At 41.1% G+C, this 24365-nt stretch overlaps 2 protein-coding genes across 6 annotated transcripts; one reads left to right on the top strand and one right to left on the bottom strand.

Annotated features, from left to right (window-relative positions):
- On the top strand, nt 1-15931 carry ggt1a (gamma-glutamyltransferase 1a). 4 transcript variants are annotated; one of them, XM_040019495.1, is made up of 14 exons: nt 1-103; nt 192-466; nt 541-671; nt 757-846; nt 1182-1374; nt 2145-2305; nt 2401-2550; nt 2962-3098; nt 3260-3447; nt 3579-3706; nt 4064-4176; nt 4270-4383; nt 11497-11541; nt 15823-15931. In XM_040019495.1, exons 2-13 carry the CDS (start codon nt 294-296, stop codon nt 11512-11514), a joined length of 1596 nt encoding a protein of 531 aa, XP_039875429.1. In that variant the 5' UTR covers nt 1-103; nt 192-293; the 3' UTR covers nt 11515-11541; nt 15823-15931. The 4 variants fall into 4 exon arrangements, with proteins under 4 accessions (XP_039875429.1, XP_039875430.1, XP_039875427.1 ...); XM_040019496.1 differs by lacking the exon at nt 11497-11541 and having other exon boundaries at nt 15823-15929; XM_040019493.1 differs by lacking the exons at nt 11497-11541; nt 15823-15931 and adding an exon at nt 10430-11468.
- Nucleotides 14997-24002, bottom strand: anapc5 (anaphase promoting complex subunit 5). Of its 2 annotated transcripts, none has more exons than XM_040019491.1 (17): nt 23306-24002; nt 23129-23208; nt 22236-22345; nt 21887-22124; nt 21729-21795; nt 20820-20921; nt 20527-20717; nt 20345-20426; nt 20158-20250; nt 19751-19932; nt 19362-19497; nt 19134-19208; nt 16419-16540; nt 16214-16321; nt 15828-15975; nt 15551-15713; nt 14997-15443 (listed from the first exon to the last, which is right to left on the bottom strand). In XM_040019491.1, the coding sequence occupies exons 1-17, from the start codon at nt 23501-23503 to the stop codon at nt 15220-15222; spliced, it is 2319 nt and encodes a 772-aa protein (XP_039875425.1). In that variant the 5' UTR covers nt 23504-24002; the 3' UTR covers nt 14997-15219. The 2 variants fall into 2 exon arrangements, with proteins under 2 accessions (XP_039875425.1, XP_039875426.1); XM_040019492.1 differs by having other exon boundaries at nt 14997-15440; nt 23306-24001.
- Nucleotides 24003-24365: the final 363 nt, after the last annotated feature.

Below are 24365 nucleotides of genomic sequence, written 5' to 3'. Positions count from 1 at the left end.
AAACACACTGTCATTACTGCTAAGGCTCAGTAAGAGTCAGGTCATTCCTTCTGTTCTGTCCAGCATTTCCAATGAGTCTGTGAAACAAACAAACAAACCAAAGGTGAGTGAAATAAAAATGTGGTGTTCTTTTTGCTTCAGATTGTTAAACATATGTAAATGTTTGGCTCCCAATTAAAAAATAATGATAGGCGATGTCTGGAGGAGAAGACTGTTGCTTCTGAGCTGAAGAATCCGGTGTCTTTCCGAGGTGTGCTGATTTCCCCGTGCCCCCCCCCCCTCCCGGCAGAGAAATGGTTGGGAAGTCCCTGATTGCTGGTCTGGTGGTCCTTCTGGTGGCTGCAGTGAGCCTGTTCCTGGGGGTGTTCATGGGTTTGGGGAAGAAAAACACACCTCCCACTTCAGACCACTTCTACTCAAAGGCCGCCGTGGCTGCTGATGCTGGAAAGTGCTCGGAAGTGGGGAGGTAAGACGACATATAGCAGATGCCGTGCTCTTCTGTGCGCGTCTTAGCTGTTAAGTGTATTCTCTTGTTTCCAGGGACATTCTGAGGAAAAACGGATCTGCTGTGGATGCTTCCATCGCTGCCTTGCTGTGTGTTGGCCTTTTGAACGCTCACAGCATGGGCATCGGAGGAGGGCTCTTCTTTGTCATCTATAACGCTTCCACAGGTGAGCGTGCCTCATTAGTTAGAAATTGCCAGCACAGACAACCGAGGAGACACTGATCAATCAGTCCTCGTTTTCTGCTCAACAGGAAAGGTGGAAACCATTGATGCGAGGGAGACTGCACCCATGAACGCCACTGAAGACATGTTTGGCAACAACACTAAGCTTTCTCGCACAGGTAGCACCTTGCTGTGCTCTGCTGGAGTATTTCCCGGGTGCTGATTGGCCAAATGTAGACCAGATTTCATTTAATTCTCAAAGGTTGTTGATGCCACCCAAGATCAAATAGGGATTTAGAGTCCATCGAGCTCTTGTCAGATGTTCTCACATTCTTAACAACCTTATTATACCTTCCTTTGCCCCCATTTAAAAGCTCTGGGACGAGAACACTTTATCGATAGATATCTCACACTATCTTGATGTCTCTTAGCATGGTGGTCCCTCACTCAGAGAAGGGGTAGAAAGAGAGCTTATGAAATTAAAATCAGTGGTACTGCTGTTTCTGCGTGACAGGTGGACTGTCCATAGCCATTCCGGGAGAGATCCGCGGTTATGAGATGGCACACAAAAGGCATGGCCGGCTGCCATGGAAGGAGCTGTTTGAGCCCAGCATTGCCTTGGCTCGTGACGGATTTCCGATTGGAAAAGCCCTGGCTCATGCAATCTTAAAAAGCAAGGATTCCATTCAAGGAGACGCCAACATGTGGTGAGGGTGATATTCTCATATCTGAATACTTAATAATACACTGTAAACCGAAAGAAATAGATATTTGGGGAAATGTGTTCACTTTAACTACGAGTTAGAGGAGAAAATACTATGCTTATGCCAGCATGTATTAAGCTACAGCCAGTAGCCTAATACATGTTGTAGTAGATATTCTTGGCTTATTAGACTATTCTTAGCTTAGTTCAGCATCAAACCAGAAACAGGGGAAAACAGTTGTCTGAATCGGCTGCTGCTGGAGGTAAAGCAACCCACCCAGCAGCACATCTAATGATAAATGCCTCATCATTACCCCAGAATCTGAGCCAAATAAATGGCTGACCCTGTTTATTTCACTGAAATAAAAACAGTCTTCCTAGAGTCTACCATTTATATACTATATACTATTCTCTACTTTAGAGAATACAAGAATAAGAAGATGGAAATGAGCTTGGCAGGTGTGCTTTAGCAGAAATGACAGAGGTACCAAAATCTAAATGAATCAAAATGTTAGATGGAAATAAAATATCTATAATAACTGTGCTCCATGTCAAACTGTGCCTTTATATATATATATTTTTTTTAAAAACACACTGTGAAAATTATTCAGATATTACTCAGTGGCATCTGTGTTTCTTTTCTACACCCTTATCTTGCTCTGATAATTGGGTGCATTGCTGTTTACCACAGCGGTTCTTTTTAAAGGTTTCAATTTCTACTTACAATGGCTTTAATATTCTTTAATACATGTTTTCTTTTCTTCCCTCTCTCAGTGAGGTCTTTTGTGATTCTCAGAGAAACATCCTGAAGGAGAATGATATTGTTAGATTCCCAAAGCTGGCTGAAACATACCAAAGAATAGCAGAAGAGGGGCCTGATGTGTTTTATAACGGGACGATGGCACAGAACATTGTTGAGGACATCCGGGCGGCAGGTGCTCTGCTGTATCCTCATCCGCTGTTGTCTTCAGATGCTTCAGTTGTTACTCCTCCTATTGAATTCACAACGACACTTCTGTTCTGGTTCCAGGTGGTATCATCACCCTGGAAGATTTGTTGGAGTACCAGCCCGTGCTGAATGAGAACCCTCTGAAGCTGAACGTCGGGGAATACACCATACATGTCCCAGATGCCCCCTCCAGCGGCCCTGTGCTGGCACTCATACTCAACATAGTGGATGGTGAGCAGCCTGGCTGAGTGTTTGTGCAGCCATGCAGAAGAGAGGATGTCAGGTTTCCCCAGGTCATCTCTAGAATGTTTCTTTCCCTTCTTTGGAAGCAGAAAACTGAGCTGCTGCTTAGTTCTGCCTGCCAAATTTAATTTACCATCAACACTCCATCTGTTCAGGCAGAGAATAATTAAGCCATGCTTCATAATAAAAGTGGCATCATTCATTTAAATTGAGCACTGAATGTGTTCATATATGAAGTTGGAGGGGTGCGTGCCTGCACATTTATTCTATTTGTATTGCAGTTTTTAATAACATGCCATTGACTTTTAGCACAATAACAGAGAAGATCAGATCAGGCCAGTAAATTGTCATCTAACTGTCATTCGCTCCAGATGTATTTTTCCTGTGGATATATTGCAGGGTACAACTTCTCAGACACGAGCGTCTCTACAGCAGAGAAGAAAACTCTGACGTACCATCGCATTGTAGAGGCTTTTCGTTTTGCTTATGCCAAGAGGAGCAGATTGGGGGACCCTCGGTATCTCAACATTACTGATGTAAGGGCTCCAGCTATAATCCTCTTCATTCTTTTTTTGAGCATTTACGGCATAATTTTTCTCACTGTGGCCATAAAATTGTCTCCTGGAAACTCTTTAACTCTTAACAGTCTGAAATGCCTGTTTTCTCCTCTTTAATTGACTTGTTTTGCTCCTTTCAGCTAATCCAAAACATGACCTCAGACTACTTTGCTGATGGCATAAGGAGCAAAATTACAGATGACACGACCCACCCAGACAGCTACTATGAGCCCGAGTATTTTGTTCCAGACAACCACGGGACAGCTCATCTGTCAGTCATTGCTGAGGATGGCAGTGCTGTGGCAGCAACGAGCACCATCAATCTATAGTGAGTTTCTCTGACAAGGCTGACATCAAGTCAGTAAATGTGCCTCTCAAAAGCCATGCATGTAAATGAACTGTCTTCACTACAATGTAGCGCACCGAGTGAAGGTTTAAAAAATGGCTTTATTTCCCCAGCTTTGGTTCAAAAGTCATGTCTCGATCTACTGGGATCATTTTTAATGATGAAATGGATGACTTCAGCTCTCCATACATGACCAATGGGTTTGGAATCCCCCCTTCACCCAACAACTTCATTCAACCAGGTGTGACTGAAATGAGTTATCACACTAGTACTTCTCTAATCCCCTGTGGGGCAGTGACCTTTAGTCAGTGTTGATGGATATCAGTGTTTGCTAAACTAAGCCTCATGTTTTTCAAAGATAGATGGTGTTACTAGATTCTTCCTCTGGTTAGGATGATTCAGAGGAGGGCCTTTTACTCATCCTCAGTTTTGCTGCCATACAATAAGCTAATCGCCTCTCTCACTCTGTGGGTCACCGGCTTGTTGTAGTGTCTCAAATAGACTATGATGTGATTGAGCTGAGTTGTTGACATTCAGCATGACTTTGCTAAAACTATCAGGCAGTCAAATCCACCTTCTTTTTACAATCTGTTTCTAGGCAAAAGGCCGCTGTCTTCCATGTGTCCTACTATCATATTTGACAAAGAAAACCAAGTGAAGATGGTTGTAGGAGCATCCGGGGGCACAAAAATCACCACAGCCACAGCATTAGTAAGTCTAATTCATTCAAATGCATCACCCTCATGTTGACTTGGGAATGTGAAACCTCCCATACATGTTGTCATTTTTCTTACCTAAAAACAGGTAATCCTCAACTCCTTGTTTTTCAACTATGACCTAAAGAAAGCCGTGACAGAGCCACGACTTCACAATCAGCTTAATCCAAATATGACAGTAGTGGAGCAGGGCTTTGAAAAGGTGGGTCACACAGACAGCAACATAGCTTAGCAGTATTACAGTTGTATCATAAGCAAAGAATGTGCATGTATGAATGTACCATGCATGTGACCATTAGTGTACTATGACTATAAAAATTGCTGTGAAAACAGGATCAAGTACAAAAGTACAAAAATATGTGTGACAACGAGGATCCAACGACAGCAGAGTTGCAGTTTTTAAACCTCTTTTATTGACCACTCTTCCAAGGTGCAGCTTTCCAGCTGTCCTGCTTCTGTGGCACACACAGCCTCCTGAACAACATCTTTAACAGGGGACGCATGATTAGGTGATGAGGTCAGGTGTGTGAGTCAGCCTCCCCTCACAATACACCCTGAACCCACTGCTCCACCCCTCCCCTGCAGCTGAGATTTTGTAGAATGAATTTGCTGTGCTCATACTTAGATTGTATATTGTTTACAATAGTTGTTTATTGTTTTAGAGTGCAGCATTTTGCTACTTAGCTGAGTGTAGTGGGAAGTATAAAAGAATGTAGTATAGTATAAGTATATAGTATGTAGTATAAGTATAATATAAAAGAATGAATCTTTGACTTGAAAAACAAAGTTCAAAACAAAAGGGTCACTAGAGCTATAACAAATCCTCCTCATGCTAGAACGTGTGTACTGATTTTCACGACACTTCTTTAAAAAGGTTTTTTTTAGCCTTAAAAGAGTGAAAACAATTCATTTCAATTACATTTATCGAATCCTTTTTAAATAAAGAACCAAAAAACAAAAACAGCCTCCTCAAGGTGCTTTATATTGTAAGGTAAAGATCCCACAATGATACAGAAAAACTCTCAATAATCTGACAACCCTCTATGACCAAGCACTTGGTGACAGCTGGATGAAAAATCTGCCTTTTAACAGGAAGAAACATGCAGAAGAGCCAGACTCAGGGAGGGACAACCATCTGCTATGACCGGTTTGGGGTGAGGGGAGCAAGGCTGGGCAAAAGACACACTATGAAAGAGAGCCAGTAGATTAATAACAACTAATGATTAGAAGTGAGTGAACAAGAAACCCTCCATTCATTGTGGGAAGCCCTCAGCAGCCTAGGCCTATTACAGCATAACTATAAGCTTTATCAAAATGGAAAGTTTTAAGCCTAATCTTAGAAGTACAGAAGTTTTCTGTTTCATGAATCCAAACTCACCCATATGGAAAAGATATATATAAATATTTTAAAGTTTTTATCTGTCTTGTATGAAACTTGTATGAAAAGCATACAAGAGTGAAAACACATATAGGATCCCTTGAAAATGTTTTGTATACTTACTAAAAAATATATGAACGTAATGAGAAAGTGGCCACTTTCATGAGTAAATCATGTAAGCCTTATATGATTTATATATGATTTACTCATGAAAGTGGCCACTTTCATGAGTAAATCATATATGTTTTTACTATTTCTTTTCCATATGGGCAGAGCTGGTTCCACTGAAGCTCACCCTGAGACAGGATGTTATGATATCACAAATGTTACTGAAATGCAATACGCTATACTGCCCATAGCATTTACTCACCCATCCAAATAATTAAATTCCAGTTCCAATCATTTTCATGGTCACAGGTATATAAAACTGAGCTCCTAGGCATGTAGACTTCTTCAACAAGCATTTGTGAAAGAATGGGTGGCTCTCAGGAAGTCACTGAATTTCAGTGTGGTACCATTATAAGATAAGATAAGATAAGATAAGATAAGATAACCTTTATTAGTCCCACACGTGGGAAATTTGTTTTGTCACAGCAGGAAGTGGACAGTGCAAAAGTTATGAGGCAAAAATTAGAATACAATAAGAATAAATACAGTACACAACTGTACAGAATAGAATAAAATACTATATACAGTAGAATAAAATAAAATAAATATACAATAAGATAAAAATAGAATACAAATACAAATACTATATACAACTGAGTAAAAATACAACAATGACAGAAAGGATTATTGCACTTAGTATTATTGCATATGTATGGATGTGTGTGCTTGATCAGTTAAAGTCTTTATTATGGAGTCTGACAGCAGTGGGGAGGAAAGACCTGCGAAATCTCTCCGTCCCACACCGTGGGTGCCGCAGTCTCCCACTGAAGGAGCTGCTCAGTGCTGTCACAGTCTGCTGCATGGGGTGGGAGATGTTGTCCAACAGGGATGACAGCTTAGCCGCCGTTCTCCTGTCACTCACCACCTCCACTGGGTCCAGAGGGCATCCTAGAACAGAGCTGGCCCTTCGGATCACCCTGTTCAGTCTCTTCCTGTCCCCAGCAGAGATGCTGCCGCCCCAGCAGACCACGCCATAAAAGATAGCAGAAGCCACAACAGAGTCATAGAAGGTCTTCAGGAGTGGGCCCTCCACTCCAAACGACCTGAGTCTCCGCAGCAGGTACAGCCTGCTCTGCCCTTTCCTGTAGAGGGCGTCTGAGTTATGAGTCCAGTCCAGTCTATTGTTCAGATGAACACCAAGGTACCTGTAGCTGTCCACAGCCTCAATGTCCATACCTTGGATGTTCAGTGGTTGCAGTGGAGAATGCTTGTGCCTGCGGAAGTCTACCACCAGTTCCTTGGTTTTACTGGCGTTGATCTGGAGGTAGTTCAGCTGGCACCAGTCCACAAAGTCTTGGGTCAGACCTCTGTACTCCTTGTCGTCCCCATCAGTGATGAGGCCGACTATTGCAGAGTCATCAGAGAACTTCTGCAGGAAGCACTGGGTGGAATTGTGGGAGAAGTCTGCAGTGTAGATGGTGAAGAGGAACGGAGCCAGAACCGTTCCCTGTGGGGCCCCCGTACTGCAGACGACCCTGTCCGACACACAGCCCTGAGTCCTCACATACTGTGGTCGGTCGGTGAGGTAGTCCAGGATCCAGGTAGTGAGGTGATGGTCCACTCCAGAGTTCACCAGCTTGTCCTTTAGAACCGAGGGAAGAATAGTGTTGAAGGCACTGGAGAAATCAAAGAACATGATTCTCACAGTGCTCCCAGCGGTCTCCAGGTGAGCGAGGGAACGATGTAGGAGGTGAATGACGGCATCATCCGCTCCAATGCCAGGCTGGTAGGCAAACTGAAGTGGGTCCAGTGATGAGCTTATTAGGCGCCGAAGCTGAGCCAGGACCAACCGCTCCAGGGTCTTCATCAGGTGGGATGTCAGAGCCACCGGCCTGTAGCTGTTGAGGTCCTTGGGGCGTGAAGTCTTTGGCACTGGTACAACACAGGAGGTTTTCCAGAGCTGTGGGACTCTTCCCAACCTCAGGCTCAGGTTGAAGAGGTGCTCCATCAAGATGTTTCCTGTGCAACAAATCCAGTTGTAAAATTTCCTTGCTACTAAATATTCCACAGTTAATTGTTAGTGGTATTATAACACAGTGAAGTGACTGGGAGCAACAGCAGCTCAGTCACAAAGAAGTAGGTCACATAAAACCACAGAGCAGGATCACCGGATGCACAAAGTGCATAGAGGTTGCGAACTTTCTGCAGAGTCAGTTGCTACAGACCTATAGACTTCATGTGACCTTTAGATTAGCTCAAGAACAGTGTGTAGAGAGCTTCATGAAATGGGTTAACATGGCCGAGCAGCTGCATGCAAGCCTTACATCACCAAATGCAAGGCAGAGTGTTGAATGCAGTGATATAAAGCATTCCAACACTGGACTCTAGAGCAGTGAAGAAGTGTTCTCTGGAGTGACGAATCATGCTTCTCTGTCTGGCAATCTGATGGATGAGTATGGGTTTGACTTTTGCCAGGAGAACAGTACTTCCTGGAAACAGTTTAGGGATAGCCCCTTCCTGATCCTGCATGACTGTACACCAGTGCATGGGTCCATAAAGACATGCATGTACAAGTTTGATATGGAAAAATTTAACTGACCTGCACAGAGTCCTGACATTGATGTATTTGTTTAATATATGCCCTGAAGGACTTATCCTGCTCAAAAATTATTCCAAAATTCCTCCCAGTGTAATTAGAGGCTAAAATAATACCACTCATTGTATCTGGTTAGAGACCACGTTTCTAAGATTTTTAGGGCCAAGTAACAACAGTTTTATCTGAATTTAGCACCAGAGGTCATCCAGACCTTTAGGTCTCTATGATATTCCTTCAATGTGGTGTCTCACATTTGCCTTCATGGATAGATAAAGCTGGGTATCATGTGCATAGCAAGGAATCAGAATCAGAATCAGAATCAGAAAGGGTTTTATTGCCAAATGTTGAGCGGGTTTACAACATTAGGAAATTGCTGCGGTGCTTCAGTGCAAACATACTGTTATAAATACTGTTATAAATTAAGCTTAAATAGACATGAAAATAAAAATGAGAATAAGAATTAAAAGTGCTAAGTAGATAGATAGATATATACATGATATATATAGATATATATAGATATATATAGATAGATAGATAGATAGATAGATATAGATATAGATATATATAGATAGATAGATATATACATGATATATAAAATGTATGCTATGCCTTCTCATAATGTTACAAAATGGAAGCCTATATGATGTAAACAGAATTGATCCCAGCACAGAACCTTGTGGGACACCAAAATTAACATTGGTGTCTAAGGAGGAATCCCTCCCTACCTACAGCACACTATAATCTCTGTAATAAAATATTATGGTCATCAGTATGAAATGCTGCATTGAAGTCAAGCAGGACAAGAGTCCACTGTCACAGGCAATAAAAGGATCCTTTGTACAGAAGCTAGAACTCTTTGTGTACTGTGACGAGCAGATGACACTTGCCAGCACAGACTGATCATATCTGAGACTGAAGCATTAATTAACGGTAAGACTTCTTTGAGCAGTCTTAATGGGTCCTAATAGACAGGTCGACGATTTTTAGGAAGCAATTATTGAAATTAACTCAGAAAGATCAATCAGAGTCCTTTTTAAAAAACAAAAAAAATTTAGAGCAACAAACTCGTTGTTAATCAGATGCCATTTCTCTGCCAGTTACGTGCTTTAAATTGTGCATTTATGAGTTACACCAGGGAGTCAAGCGCTTGTGATTTGATGCTTTCTTTTTTTTTTTAGAGGAACCACACTATCTAGAGTTGTACGCTGTGAGGATGTTACACTTATAAGAAAATAATCAACCACTGTGGGAGCAAAGTTTGGGTAGCTGCTCTGTACTGTGTTGGCACACGGTGTTGAAGATATTAAACTTAGTTACGGCAGTTAATGTCGATACAGTCAAATGTCCAGTTTCTGTGCCACATGTCAGGGTAAGATCAAAAGTATGGTTAAAGAGTGAGTGGTCTCATTAACATTTTGAGAGAATAGATTAAATGCTGTGTTGAGGCAGTCATTTTTACTTTCTACATGGATGTTAAAATCACCCACTACAATTGAACTGACAAAACCAAACAATTGAACCAAAACAGATAAAAACACTGGCAAATTGGATAGAATGGATGGGGAGATGGATGAAATTTAACAAAAAATAAAAATGTTTTTTTTTTTTTTTTTTTATTAGAGTGTAGGTTAGGAGTCAGGTTTTCAAATGAATTAAAACTCTGTCTCCATCTTTGGTTGATTAAGAAGCTAGAGTGAAAGATTGTTGCTACTACTCTGTTCCCACCTCCGAGGATTCTGACCGTTAAGATGACTCGGGCATGAAAGTGTTTGATTTTTTATTTCCTTCTTTCTGTGAGGCCTTCAGTCTCCCTAAATTGGCAATTGGTCATCAGACCTTGCACTGAAAGAAAAGCAATAGCATCACCAGAGTCACAAGGATTCATCCTCTGGACACATTGGAGGTCTACACATTTTTAGACATCCCTTTAGCAGGGTTAAAAACACATAGCAATGAGATTTAATAATAAGGAAAGGGAATCAAGTGTTTCTTTATATATTACTTATCTCAACCAAGTTTTAGATTTATGCACATTGACTTTTACACATGTGCCAGCAGTCAGGAAGGTAAAAGATAATTCCACATGTGTGCTATGCATTACAAAGCCAAAACTCCTGCACAAGACTATTTCTCTATGTTTTTGTATGTGTGGTGGAACTATGCCAGAGTGTCCTGGAGGGTCTGGTCCAGAAGAACCATGTAACGCAGCTGCTAAGGACTCCAGACTCGGTGGTCCAGGCTGTGGTGCGGCAGGGAGAGCGTCTCTGTGCAGAGTCTGACCCCAGGAAAGGAGGCTATCCTGCGGGATACTGAGCATTGCTGCAATTTCTTCTCAGCTCCCCTCAGCGGGACAGTCTCCTCAAAGACACTCGGACAGAATCACAATGAGACGGTGTCTGCACTGAAGACTTAAGCATTATTTAAGCTACGGAGACACAGCCACTGCGCCTTCTCTGAGATTAATTTAACCAAACATGGAAATTAACTCCACTTCAATACCTCTTTTACTCAATTATTTAACATCACTTCATTTCTTTTTTTTGGCATTAATTTTGTGTTCTGAAGTAAAATGAGAGGTTGTATCTAGTTTGACTCTTGTATCATCACTACTGGATACTGGTCAGGGTTGTATTTGAGAACTGAAGCAGAAACCATTTGAACATTCATTTCAGTTCATGTATGACACATCATTATTATAAACATCCAAATATAAACCAACGCTGGGAATGTCATATTAAGAAATGTTCATAGGTTTCAACAACAAGTTGGAGGTTGTCCGCGAGGTAATATCATTTCTTTTGTAAGGAAAAACTCTTGTTAATACCTGGACAGTTTGTTTGGAAAAGGAGGGTTTGTTTATGTGAAACTGGTAAGGGAAAATAAAGAAGCATGAGTTAAAAAAAAGAAAACAGCTGCAAGCAGGTATACCATGAAGACATCTCAGGTTGTTTGCCTGTTTTACTCGAATGTCTGCCCACATCTTTCTCCTGACGTAAGCTGATCCTGAAATGGACACTATTCAAAAGGAAACTGGCCGTGTTGTTTTCTACCGTGACACTATCACTTCTGAATTGTAAATGTTTAATATCGAGTAGAGGTTAAGTCGATGTATAGTGTATTCTGAAAAATACATTTGCAGATATATTTTTCTAAACATGCATTGTTCATATGCCATGTTTGTTGCCATGCTTGTTATTAAACATTTTGAACAAAGATGTTATATTTTACCACAGAAGCTGTGCTATTTCTGAACCGGGATATTTGGCAAGAAATCTGAGGTTAGTGAGAGTTTGTTTTCCAGAGCATGGATTCAATGTCAGAATGACCCAAAATTCAATGTTACTCAGATTCTGTCTGTCTGTATACCAGCGCTATCATCAATTCTTTTTCATTTTTAACCTCCTAAGACCTGAACTCAGTATAATGTCCTCGTAAGTGGATATCAGGCCCTTGCAGAGAAAATTTAAGTATTTTGTGGACATCACCCAAAATGTGATGTCCACATATGTGGATGCCAGGTCCTAGGAGGTTAATAAATCAATTAAAAACAAACAAACAACAACCATTAATATCCAGACCTGAAGAAAACTACTATAAGCACACAGAGCTATAATGTTGTTTTTTAGCTAAATACCAATCATACTGACCTGTTAATGTGAGCGAGATAGAATGTTTACGCTTCTCTTGGTGCATTATACTAATATAATAACATCTGCCAAAAACAAACAACAATTACAGCTGAGCCTCATGGAAATGTCAGTAGTTACAGAGGTTACAAACAAATTCAAGTACTTTGCCTAAGTTAAGAGTTACTGAATTATCGTAATGGAAAATATGTTTTAATGCCAAATGTTGGGAAAATTATCAGTAGTTGTTGACAAATTTTACTATGAAGCTCACGGTGAAACAAGAATGACTGTGATGGCAACAAATATCTGCCAGCTTCTTCCAGCTGCTCAGACGTTTCAGTCTGAAATTCTGGACTAACTGAACAGCCGTTTTTAAAGTCATTCAATTACAGCAGCCTAATAAACCATAGACTCAATATAAAAGACTGACACTATGTTGTCACCCATTGGTTTTGGAGAGAGCCTCAGTGTTGGTGTTGTTAGCGCAATTTGGTGGGGCAGAATTTACCATATGAGCACAAATGGGTGTATGTTATTAGCTAGCGCTAGCAAACTTGGCTAGCAAGCTGCATCCACAGATTCTATTGGTGCATTCACACCAAATGTGAAGCAACATTATTTCAAAATGCAAACTCTGTGTAACAAGATTTTTTGATGTGAGATTGTGTGCAAGTGAAAATATTTCAGCTACAGCAAAAAGTTTGCTTAACACTGTGTTGCAACAATCCATCAGTTGGGATCCATCAGAGTCATGAAGAGTCTTCTGATGTTATTGATAATAAGAAAAGCAGGTAGAACTATAAGGTTCAATTTCTCTTTCAGATGGACAAAAAAACGAAACAAAAAACAAATAGCTAGGAGTATTTGCTCAGGCTCCTAGCAATTATACTCCTATGGTATAATTTGAAAAGCCTATGTGGCCTCATTGTCCAGTTATTGCACATTCAGGCCACACACCTGCCTGGTAAGCAGACAACAATACCCCAGCCTTATATGGCTGAGGAGTAAAAGAAAAGGACTTGGAGAAAAGTGAGTGAAATCACAGGATGGTAACAGTAAGGATAACAATTTGTGAAAAGAGGTTTCAGTAGCTTGATTCCAATTATCAGCTGTACTCTGCCTCACCCTGTGTCCTGTGAGGGGTGAATGTTTGAGGGTTTCCAACATGATGAAATACTAGTAGACAATGGGAAATTTCACTTTGCATCTGGTGTGATTAACAGCACTGGTAAAATTTGGAATATCCTTCACAAACTTCTTGTATTGGTCTTTATATAGAAGCGGGAAGCAATGAAGTGAAAATACATTGTTACTGTACTTAAGTACAATCTTCAGGGATTTGTACTTTACTTGAGTTGTTATTTTTTCTATTTTTGTTTTATTTGCACACCTTCTTTGACTTGCTAGAAACCAACTAAAAACAGATGGGACAGTTGTGCTAAGACATTAAATGTCAATTGCATTATGGCTGTAGACTAATGACAACATCAGCCTTCAGATTGACTCCCTTTTGTCCTGACTTTAGCAATGAAATTTTGTCTCCCACTGGGAATAACGTCTCCCAAGGTAATGGTGCAATCTTGAAAACAGAAAAAAAAGAAGCATTTTTGTTTTCGAGATAGCTTTACATAATGGATGCTGGACCTGGAGTAATCTTGCAACCTGTATCAGCCACCCTGCATCTGCCTTCTTTAATGCCCTTCTGGGGGAGGCAAAGAAGTCAAAACAAGAGAGTCACGGAAACTGCAAGTAAGACAAGTATGAACCTTAGACAGGCATTCACAAGATGGAAAGCACTCAGGGACTTGACAGGGCTCAAAAGCAACATTCAGTTAGATTATTTCCACTAGATCAGTAAGAAGCAAAACCTGCGAACTTATTAGCCTTGTACAGAGTGGGGGGAGGGGGTGCAGGGACTGCTTCTATTGCAGTTTTATATATAACAGCTACACAAACTATGAATAGATACATTTTATACAATACACTATTAACTTGTTTACTTTAATCAGTAGAACACACACAATGAACAAAGATTAAAGGCTTAGTGGATCGGTTAGACACTTATTTTTTCCCTGTGTGGCTTTTAAGGCAAAGGACTGAAAATAACTCAAAAGGAGAAATGGCATCATTTTCTTATAAACAAGTTTTTTTTTAAGGTCTATTAGCGTTACTTTTGTGAAATTTACCTTTATTCTTGGAGACAGCTCCGCTCTGACCGGGTAAAAAAAGCATGCACTGAAATCCACATGCTATAAATCTCTATGATAACACAAACTGTCACTTTTTAAATTGAGGAACTGCTACATGAAGTCTACTCGGTGACACTTGCAATTATGCTAAACATGTAAATACATGTATTTTATGGCTCTGTGCCAATTACCACAGCACTGTGGTATTTGCATAGACAACAAGGCTGCCTTTACTAGAAATCTGTTTATCAACAGAAGTACGGGAAGACAAACACGCCACTTAAACTCATTCAACTGGAATTTTTGGGGTTCGAGCACAACGACTGAGAACCTTAGCGTGAGCATATTCCTCCTGCAGGTGTTTCCTGTGACTACTTTTGCCAGACCAAATGTAAATTAACCAAGATGAAGCCAATTATTTTCCTTAAGGAAGCACATGACACAATGAATGTATTACGCATCAGGCAGAACACATTAAATAATTTCCCCCAGGGATCAATAAAGTATTCTGTTTCTGATAAATCAACATAACTGCTGCAAACAATTCAGAAAAATGTGGCATTTATATACACAGTATCTGTGTTGATATGATTTCCTAATATGGCCTTTGGCTTCATCAGTATTCCTCCTGCAAAATCAGGATCATCCACACTAGTGAATGCATTAATCTCGTCGCCAACTCTGATATTACCCTCATTCATCAAAACGCAGCGGGTGCATCAGGACGCCACGTGTCGGCTTTTGATCTAAACTTTTGACTTTTCTTTCTTTTCTTTTTTTTAAAACTACACAGGTGTGTGACATGTACTTCTGTCAGACTAACTTGCTATGGTGGAAGGCATTAAAGCATTAAGTTATATTTAGGACCATCATTCAAATTCGCATATATCTGTAAGTAAACACACAATGGATACGTTCTTCTTGTACTGGAAACTCATTTTAATTCATGGCTGCTGTCATGTTACATTTTTAGTTATCATCCTGTTACTCCGTGCAAAAGGTTTCACAAACACCTCTCTTTCAACACAGCCACAAATGAAATGTTTTAGTCTAGAAAACAGGATAGAGCCTCGGCACCATCTAGTGGTGAGTTGCAGTGATTCAGTTCAGTTTTTGTTGATGGGGCAGTGGGAGCAGTTTAGAGCCGCATGGAGACCGGCGGTGCTGGCGATTGCAGCTCCTGGTCCAATAGCCGGAAGAGCATGGCACTTTTGTTGCTCTCCAAGATTTGTCCCAGAGAGCGGTGGAGTTGAGCCTGCAGATAGTGCACGTCCCGCAGCCGCTCCTTACAGTTCAGCTGGGAGAAATAGGCGGCGGCCTCGTTTAGCGTGTCGAGAGCCGAAGCTGCTAAACGCAAATCTGCTGGGACATAAACAGCAGTATGCAAATGTAGATGAAAACCATGCAGCATTATGAGCAGAGGACCAATATATGTGGTGAGGTGGTGTGTCAGGGGAGCAAACTGTTACCTGCTTGCCCTTGTCTGTTTGGCTTGAACCCAGCCACTGCCATCTGACAGCGGGCTGCCAGCAGCATGGCACGACCTTTGTCCATGACTGCTCTGTGGGCCAGAATAGGCTCGATGGCTTCATGCAGCACATTCAGAGCTTGCTCAGGAACCCCCAACATCAGCTGCAGAAACGAGAGACAACAAATGCAATAAATAAACCATGTGGGGGATTTTTGCATAAATGCAAGCTGGTATTTGCACAGCTAAGTGAAGTCTCTTTTAACGCTGCAGCTGACCTGAGTGAAGGCCAGGTGAAGGATGGTTTCCGAGGCCAGTGACTGGAGGTGGTGCTGTCTAGCCAGAGCCAAGGCCTGCAGGAGGACAGGAAGAGCTGTGGAGAAGCCAGACGACTCCCAGTGGAGCTCAGCAGTGGACAGCATCACTCTGAAAGAGACATAAAATGACTTTGTGTGATCTCTGAAGCATAAAGGCCAAAATACATTTATGTTGGGATCTTTATATCTTACAGGAGAACAGTTAAGACTTGCAATGGTGATGTATAGTTTGAACTTAATTCCTTTTAAACAAGTTTGATTGGACAAATAAAAATAAATGATAGTAGAATAAGTGCATTTACTCAAATTGAATGGAGCCGTAACGGTATGAGAAAACCGGGTCCTACCTGATAACCATCTCTGTACACTTAGTCTTCTCACAGCGAGCCTGCAGCTGCTGTAAGATGTGGTATGCTTCAGTGCTGCGGTTGAGAGCCTTCAGAACTTGAGCTTTCCTGTCACAGAGCACACAGTTATTGTGCAGCTCAAATAAAAAGTGTATAGGGCAGCATATGTTATAAAAAGGCCTGTAGATTCACTTATTTGAGTTACCTGTAAAGACCCTCTGTCTGATTTAACGCAGCGATAGCTGTGACTAGAGGCTCTGCCAAGTGATATTTCCCTTCGTTCATATGTCTCTCAAACTGGATTTTCAGATCACACAGCATCCAGAGCTGCATTTGGGACACAGAAAAGTAATTTCATTACAGTGAAATTATACCATGAATTACAGAATAAATGAACTCTGTAATGTTTGTTTTACTAATTCTACACAGCTCAAGAAAGATTAAGTAAAACACTTGATCATTAGACTACAACATATAGTTAAGCTTTGGGGATCAATCTGTCCAGTTAGGAAGCACACACCTTTGTGAATTCATTTCACCTGCTTTGGTGCAAATGAAAGAGGACTAGAGAGGAAACAATAAGACAACCTCCAAAAAGTGAATGCTGGGCAAACACCAATGAATGGGAACTGGCAGGTCTGCTACTGGCACCCAGTTCTGTTCACAGATGAGATGAGGTTCACACCGAGCAATGTGTCAGACATGGAAAAGTCTGAAACACTGTGGTAAATGTTTCGATGCCTACAACATAATCTGAGAAGATAACAGGATAACAGTAACAGACAAGTCAGTTCCTGTTTACTCCGGCGAATACCAACTGAGCTGCATCGTTCTGGGCTGTGAGCACAAAGGACGTCAGGCCCTCAATCCACCCTCATGAAGTCCATTTGTGTCTGGTCAGAAACATGTGTGAAACATTGGTCCTGCTGCTGGGCTCATGCCTTTCTACCGCCCTGATCTACACTGCACTCCTAAACTCTGCAAATTGGGTTGTACCATCCTGGAGGAGCTAGACTACTTTTGCAACCTGAATGGACTGCGGGTATTGTGCCATGCTACTAACAGTGACAAGAAAAACAAAGCAAAACTATGGAGGGGGGGAAAAAAAAAAAAAAAAAAAAAAAAAAAAAAATCACACAAGAGGGAGAAAGAGAAAGCAATGGCCTGGGGCCACAACCAGCTAAACCGTTCCCTTTTTGGGAATTCTTGCCTTTCCACTGCACCTGTTGCCACTTTCATTTTTACTAAAGCGGGTTTGCACTGCTTTATTCTTCTTAACTGGACACACTAGGGGCGCTGGAGCCTATCCCAGCTGTCATAGGGCGAGAGGCAGGTACACCTGGACAGGTCGCCAGTCTGTTGCAGGGCTAACACACAAGGACAGACAACCATTCACACTCACTCGCACATTCACACTAGTGACAATTTGGATTATCCAAAACCTATCCCCCACAAGCTGCATGTCTTTGGACGTGTGGGAGGAAGCCGGAGTACCCCGAGAGAACCCACGCAAACACGGGGAGCACATGCAAACTCCACACAGAAAGACCCCAGCCTGATGGTGGAATTGAACTCAGGACCTTCTTGCTGTGAGGCAACAGTGCTAACCACCGTGCCACCGTGCTGCCCACACTGAAACCCCTGACGTATAAATAATTTTGTGTTATACTGATGATTATTAGGTGTTACTTTAATATTTTGGTAGTGTATTACATTTAAATCAAAACAACGTTTACAATTATATCTACAGCATATTCTGTTTTCCACAGAAAGACAGCCAACTGTTGTTACAGAATCAGAATCAGAATCAGAAAGGGGTTTATTGCCAAATGTTGAGCAGGTTTACAACATTAGGAAATTGCTGCGGTGCTTCAGTGCAAACATAGTGTCATAAATAGCACTTAAATAGACATGAAAAAAATAAAAGTAGGAATAAGAATTAAAGTGCTACGTAGAAAGATATGTGCATGAGATATACATGAGATATATACATGAGAATAAGAATTAAGAGTGCTACGTAGAAGCAGGAGAACTACATCAGTAAACATGACCAGAGCTTATTTCCCAACTGTTTTAATTAACAATTCTGAAAGTGACACACATGGTAATTAGTTTGCTATTTGACACAAGGAAGCAAAATATAATTATCACGGGGAAAACAATCCTCCACATGAACTACTGCTAAAAATCAGAGTAACTACATCTGCCTCTCCGCTTTAGGCTAGACTCAAATTATTAATGCGGGTTGGTGAAGTTCATCCAACTTTAAATCTCATATTTAATGGTAAAGCTGAGAAACTGAAAGAACATAATCATTTCCCTTTTTTGTTTCCAAAGCACAGACTACATAAAAAAAGATGGAGGTAGCCACCATAACACCATCATAAACCAGACGTGACAAGTGACTGAGAAATCAAAGAACACTGCAGGCACCTAACACGAGGAAGCCCACCCTAAAGCATACTCAGCTTTATCACCCTCTCTTACACTAAAGGGGATAAACTGCAAGGAAATCTCATTATATTGAGAAAGACTTGAAACTGGCAAATGCATTCTATAAACAAACCATGATAGTGTTTAATGAAGTCACAGATCAAGTGAGCCAAAGAGATATTTTCCCCACAGATATAAATACAAGCACCCCCCCCACAGAAGTCGCCACCTCCTGTGGGCTCATTTGAAAGAATACAGGCATTTTTCTGCCCATGTCCACCTTTCACGTACAACCTTTTATGTACAAAGTAGCGAGTAAACTCTGTGATACGTGTCAGTTATTTTCGAGAATATAAAAATATCTAACAAGGCTTTGGAACAAGTTTTTCTGGGTCTGAAAACTTAAAACTCTTATTTTTCGACTTTGTCCTCTTTGTAGTTACTGCACTGATACGCTGAGAAGCACAGTGTGTTTCAGAAAATGTACCTTGGCATGCTGTGTGTGAGGAGGAAACTGTTCTTTCAGATGCTGAATAATCTCTGAAACGACACCGTACAGGCCCTGCAACACAAGCAGAGGTAGATGGGATCGTGAGTTACGTTTTGAACTACAGCCAAGAACACGAAAGCAGACCTGGTCAATTTTTCTTTAATGTCTAAGATACGCAACAGCAGGGCAGACAGCAGGCAGACTAGATGAAATCAAACGCGTTACCTGCTCAGCGTGCAGCTCGGCCAGGTGACAGAGGACCACAGCGAAGCCCTCTGTGTTGTTCTGCTGGACCCCGAAGTTAACTGGCTCAAGACTGCTCATGTTGAGAAGCAGCTGGGCCTGCTGCAGAGACATCGTGCTGCAGGAGACACAGGAGGCCACGTTAATTACTTACAAAAAAACCCCACGTTTTTCTGCACTTGAAAAGTCGAACTTGTGTGGGAGATGTCTGGCTGTCCAAAATATTAATCCATGCGTACAACATCAGGCATTTCAGTCACTTCACTGATTTGATTTGATATGAATGGTTAAGAAGCTGCAGTGTTAGTATGCAGTTAAAAGTGAGCAGAAGTGGCAACTGTGTGTTACGGTGGCAGAGTGAAGAGCCTGACCTCTTTCCATACATCCTCCATATGGAAGTCGTCTGAGCCAGGCTGATCTCGATCAGCTCCGACAGACTGTGCTTCCAGTGAAGAATGTCTGTGTCCTTCAGGGCATCCATCAGCTTGTGTGCCGTTTTACCCTGTATCGCCCCCTGCTGGACCAATGACTGAATGCCCAGAGATGCCAAATACTGTAAATGGAGAGGATTAATAACATTTTAAAATCTAATAATAAGTCAATTTCAGTGAGCAAATATAATATTTTGCTGCTCGTATGTTATCCAATTATTTTCTGCATAGCATTCTATGAGAAATGTACATGCTTATGAAAATTGGGCCAAAGAAATTTACAAATAATAAAGATCCAAATCCCTTTAATAGAGGAATTCATATGTGACACCTCATGTTGCACTCACTGGCAGGCAGAAATGGGCAGCCATTTTTACTGAATCCTCGGTTAGCACAGTGCTGTCAGAACCCTTCATCTGTTCCAGTGTGTAGAGCCAACTCTGATGGAGGAGAGCGTGTTAGATTCAGACGTAATTAACAATCCATCATGGCACAACCACTGAAGTGAAGATAATGAAGTGGGAACTGTTGTACCAGACAGTGCTGCAAGCACACATGATCATTGGACTCCTGGGCAATCCGGATAGCCTCCTGTAGAGCCAGATCAGCCTGTTGACTAACAGGAGAGAAAAGGGAAAACATCTTTTTTTTAAAATTCTTTTCTATGGAACTTGTCCACGTACTTTGACTCCTCCAACTCCTCCATTAGTACTCACTAATGGCCAAAGCGACAGTGCAAGCTTGCCAAGTTAAGAGCAGCGTAGCGGAGACTTCGACCATAGCCCTCGTCCCCATTGCTCTTTCCGTCATTTCCAGACAAGATGAGTCGATCAAAATAATGCAAGAGACTGTGGGCTGACAGGAAGATGTCCTGGACTCTCATGCTGTTCAAGTAGTTCAGATAATGCTGAGGAGCAAGAGAGAGAGAAAAGAGAGCTAATGAAGGAGACACCGACCCGCTGACTGATCTGTTTATATAGTAAGGAAAAGTTAAGGAGATGAACTTTACCGCTTCAGCAAAGTCAGGATTAAACTTCAGCATGTTGTTGAGCTCTTCCTGCAGAGCAGCAGGCTTTAGAGCTTTATTCTCATCATTCTTGAGTAGGTATGCCTGCAGAAAGAAGTTTAAACATGGTGTCTGTAAATAGTATAACTGAATTTTTAAAATGTATTTATTTCATTAAATTTGTTGATATGAAGACTCTAAAGCTGTATACACATTGGTAGCAGATTGCAGCGATGATGAGACCACAGAAAGTGAACGATGCTTGACGACTTAAAGTAATCGTGGTTGAAAAATATGCTGGTAACGTGAAGTGGGTGGGGCCCACAATAAACTCTTCTCACCTACCAGACGACTACCAATGACAGTGAAGAATACTGTCATTGGTAGTCTATGACCTGCTAGCAAATACATTAAAGCGTCACCTATGCAACTGGAACTTGGACTGTGTGCAAGTAACAAGTAACCTTCAAGGAAATGTGCAAATAGCTTCCAGTATGTACACAGGTTTAGAGTCCCACCTTAAAGTGGACATGAAACACTGCATGTCTTAACTAATTTGCACCATGGAGCCCTGCTCTAAAAAACTATCATAGCTTTAACTTTGTTTTTAAGAGCATGCTTAGTGCCATCTAGTGCCAGCTTAGAACATGACATCACTGGCTTGGTTGATTGCTGCTAAGAGATTTAGATTAGTTTATGCTAGCTACAAACATAAATCAGCAAATCAACACATCCGAGCATGACTAACAGGTGGATTTTCCTGTTTCAGCCAAACAAAAAAAGTAACTTTCAACAGTTATTTCTCAAATTTGGCTTCACAGACAGAGCTCAATCTAATGCAGTTTTTAGAGTAGGGCTTAATTTAGCGTTAATACATGTAGTGTTTCATGTCCACTTATAATCAACACTCACCTGTCTAGCAAGAAAGTACTCTGCTTGTTTTTGTGAGAGGGGACCTCTGCTTGGAGTATTGTCACTTCTGCAGCACAAATTAGGAGGTGACGCCAATCAAAAAAAACAATGCCAAAATATTTCAGGTCAGCTGAAACACGGGTGCATATTTCACTCACCGAAGCTCTGACTCGTGCAGTGGAGTGTCCAGCTCCTCCTTGTCCACTCTGTCACCTACAGTATCCTCAATGCTGGTCAGGTCCATCTCCGAGTCGTCTGCGACCAAGGCCGGCACCTGGCCGTCCATAGGCTTGGCATAGTGACTGTGGTAGTAGTGCTGCAGGGATTTGTACAGCTTGTAAACCTGACTGAAAGAAAGCTTGTTGTAGGCCAGAAGCATGTGTCGCATAAAAAGACCTGAAAAGGGGTGAAAATATTGTTTAATACAATACTTTTCAATTTTAACAATTCTCAAATCAGACTTCCACTGAGTTATAATCGGACTGCAATAAGGTGCAAATTACTCACCTACTACACTGGTTTTGTAAGCTTCGTTATCAAAAGCTGTGAATGGAGTGGGAAGAGTAGAAAAGAAGTACTCCATGTCTTTCAGCTCTCCATCTGCCATTTCGTGGAGCCTTTAAAGGAGAAACAACACCGTGATTGACTACAACATCAACATTTAAACGTTATTGTGTTTTAATATTACACCAAGTGAAGTGAAATCTAAGGCCTATGGACCAGAATTTAAATGGCAAAGACTCCAGTCCAGCCCAATGGATGGCTTTGGAATATGTGAAAGAGGGCACAAATTTGGGACTTTTAACTGTATTTTTCTAAGTTTTATAGCTTTTCCTACTGATAAAAAACCTCAGCAATGGCCTTTCATATTAAACCAAAAGTAATGATATAACAGATAAAGAGAAAAAAAATCCTGTTTATTTCATTATCCACTTTTGAATATTTTCTTTCTTTCTTTTGTATTTCCTACAATGAGCCACAATAAAAATGATTTTTTCTATGGCTTAACAAATCCTCTCTTTTGTATATTTACAAGACCATCTGGTCAATGAGCTACCAGGCCTTATTCTTCCACTTTACACATTTATTTCTTGCAATTAAAGCGAACAGAATGCTTACAGATTTCTTTAAATTTAATAGAACATTCCTAAATCGTGTTGAAAAATTGAGCGCTACTGCTAAAATTGCTCTTCTTTCCTTATAGTGAGATATATCGGGGATAAAAATTCCGTTAAACTTCTTTACACTGTCCACTTAGATCAAAATTAGCTAATATATGGCCAACACTACAAATTGAGTTGGACACTGGCGTGTAGATTTTTCCATGTGAACTTAAAGCATCGTCTTTTTTCTTTCACAAATGGTAGAATGAAATCAAATGGGATAAAATCGATTTCTACCTCAGTTTGACAGCATATGCAGTCTGTGGACAACACTCCTCCACAGTCTTGAGGAACTGGCCGAGAGTCAGGTCTGGACCCTGGTAGATCACAGTGAGCCAAGGTAAACAATGCTTCAACAACAAGGTGGATAGGTTCAAGGGTAGTTTTAGTTTCCGACATTCATAAAAAACCAACCTGCTGTAGAGGGAGGATCAGCTTGTTAAGTCGCCTTCTCTCTGGCAGTGTTATCTTGGAAGCAGTCATTTCATTCAGCAACGCTAACACGGAGATTTTATACGGAGTCACCCAGTCTTTAATGCCAAACACGTTAGCATGGACGACCCCGTTCGTCATCATGGGATTAAAATACAAACTTTCGTGCACACTCGCCATCTTCAAAGCGTTCACATCGATTCTGACGTGTGCTCGGTCAGCATTTAACAGAGAGGAATTTTAACGACAGTCGGCAGCTGCACATCACAGCGGCGGTGACTAGCTAGTTAGCCAGCAACCGGGCGTACTGAGTTAATGTAACGCTAGCTAAGTCGTTTGAAAAGTAAAAATACATCAGAGCCTATGCACGGCTAGCCTGCAGATGTTTTATCTTATGAGTAAATTTGGCGTATTTTAAACGTGTTAAAAATATTTTCCCTCTCTGCTTTCAAACCGCCCTCCTCCTGTCGCCTTAAAAATACGTCATAGAAACTGCATTTTTTTTTTTTTACATAAAACTTTATTTTCATGTTTCAAGGAAGGCTATGGCGGCAGTGACAAAACTGGAAATAATGGCGTTAAAGGAACAACTCTGAGCACAGACAACAATACACATACGCGCATACGTGGTGCCGTTTGATTTTTGTAGCTATTCTCGTAACTGTAGCCTGAAGGACATCTTCGCTTTCACAGTCGTCACCTGAAGGGATCATTATGACTCTACACTGCCCCCTGTGGTAACAATATGCATCTTTTTTCATATGTTATAGGGTCTTGGTAGTTGAATTCGGATCCCCGGGGCTAAGAAAATATTTTCAAAGTGAAATATGGAATATTATAGTATTTTAAATTTTAATAAGTCTTGGGAATTCTGCCAAAGGCGACAGGAGTGACTACACACAAAAACACAAAGAAGTCAAATTCAAATAGGGGAGGTGTGTGACATATACTGCTTTACCGTTAAAGAGGATACATTATGTCAGATACTTTCTCTGTACATTAAAAAAAACATATTAAATTTAGTCACAGATTTCCAGTCTGA

Source organism: Simochromis diagramma, unplaced genomic scaffold, assembly GCF_900408965.1.
Source record: "Simochromis diagramma unplaced genomic scaffold, fSimDia1.1 OVJJ01000822.1, whole genome shotgun sequence".
In the NCBI taxonomy this organism is placed as follows: domain Eukaryota; kingdom Metazoa; phylum Chordata; class Actinopteri; order Cichliformes; family Cichlidae; genus Simochromis; species Simochromis diagramma.
The sequence above is the reverse complement of the archived record's forward strand: the minus strand, read 5'-3'. Positions and strand labels throughout refer to the sequence as shown.

What these genes read in the sequence shown, in the direction of transcription:
- ggt1a (XM_040019493.1), top strand. Translation starts at nt 294, where the DNA reads ATGGTTGGGAAGTCCCTGATTGCTGGTCTGGTGGTCCTTCTGGTGGCT. An exon ending in CATCTATAACGCTTCCACAG is followed by an intron (nt 672 to 756) that starts GTGAGCGTGCCT and finishes TCTGCTCAACAG; the next exon opens with GAAAGGTGGAAACCATTGAT. An exon ending in GGTATCTCAACATTACTGAT is followed by an intron (nt 3,099 to 3,259) that starts GTAAGGGCTCCA and finishes TGCTCCTTTCAG; the next exon opens with CTAATCCAAAACATGACCTC.
- anapc5 (XM_040019491.1), bottom strand. Translation starts at nt 23,503, where the DNA reads ATGGCGAGTGTGCACGAAAGTTTGTATTTTAATCCCATGATGACGAAC. An exon ending in ATCCTGACTTTGCTGAAGCG is followed by an intron (nt 20,718 to 20,819) that starts GTAAAGTTCATC and finishes CTTGCTCCTCAG; the next exon opens with CATTATCTGAACTACTTGAA. An exon ending in CACTGTCGCTTTGGCCATTA is followed by an intron (nt 20,427 to 20,526) that starts GTGAGTACTAAT and finishes CTCTCCTGTTAG; the next exon opens with TCAACAGGCTGATCTGGCTC.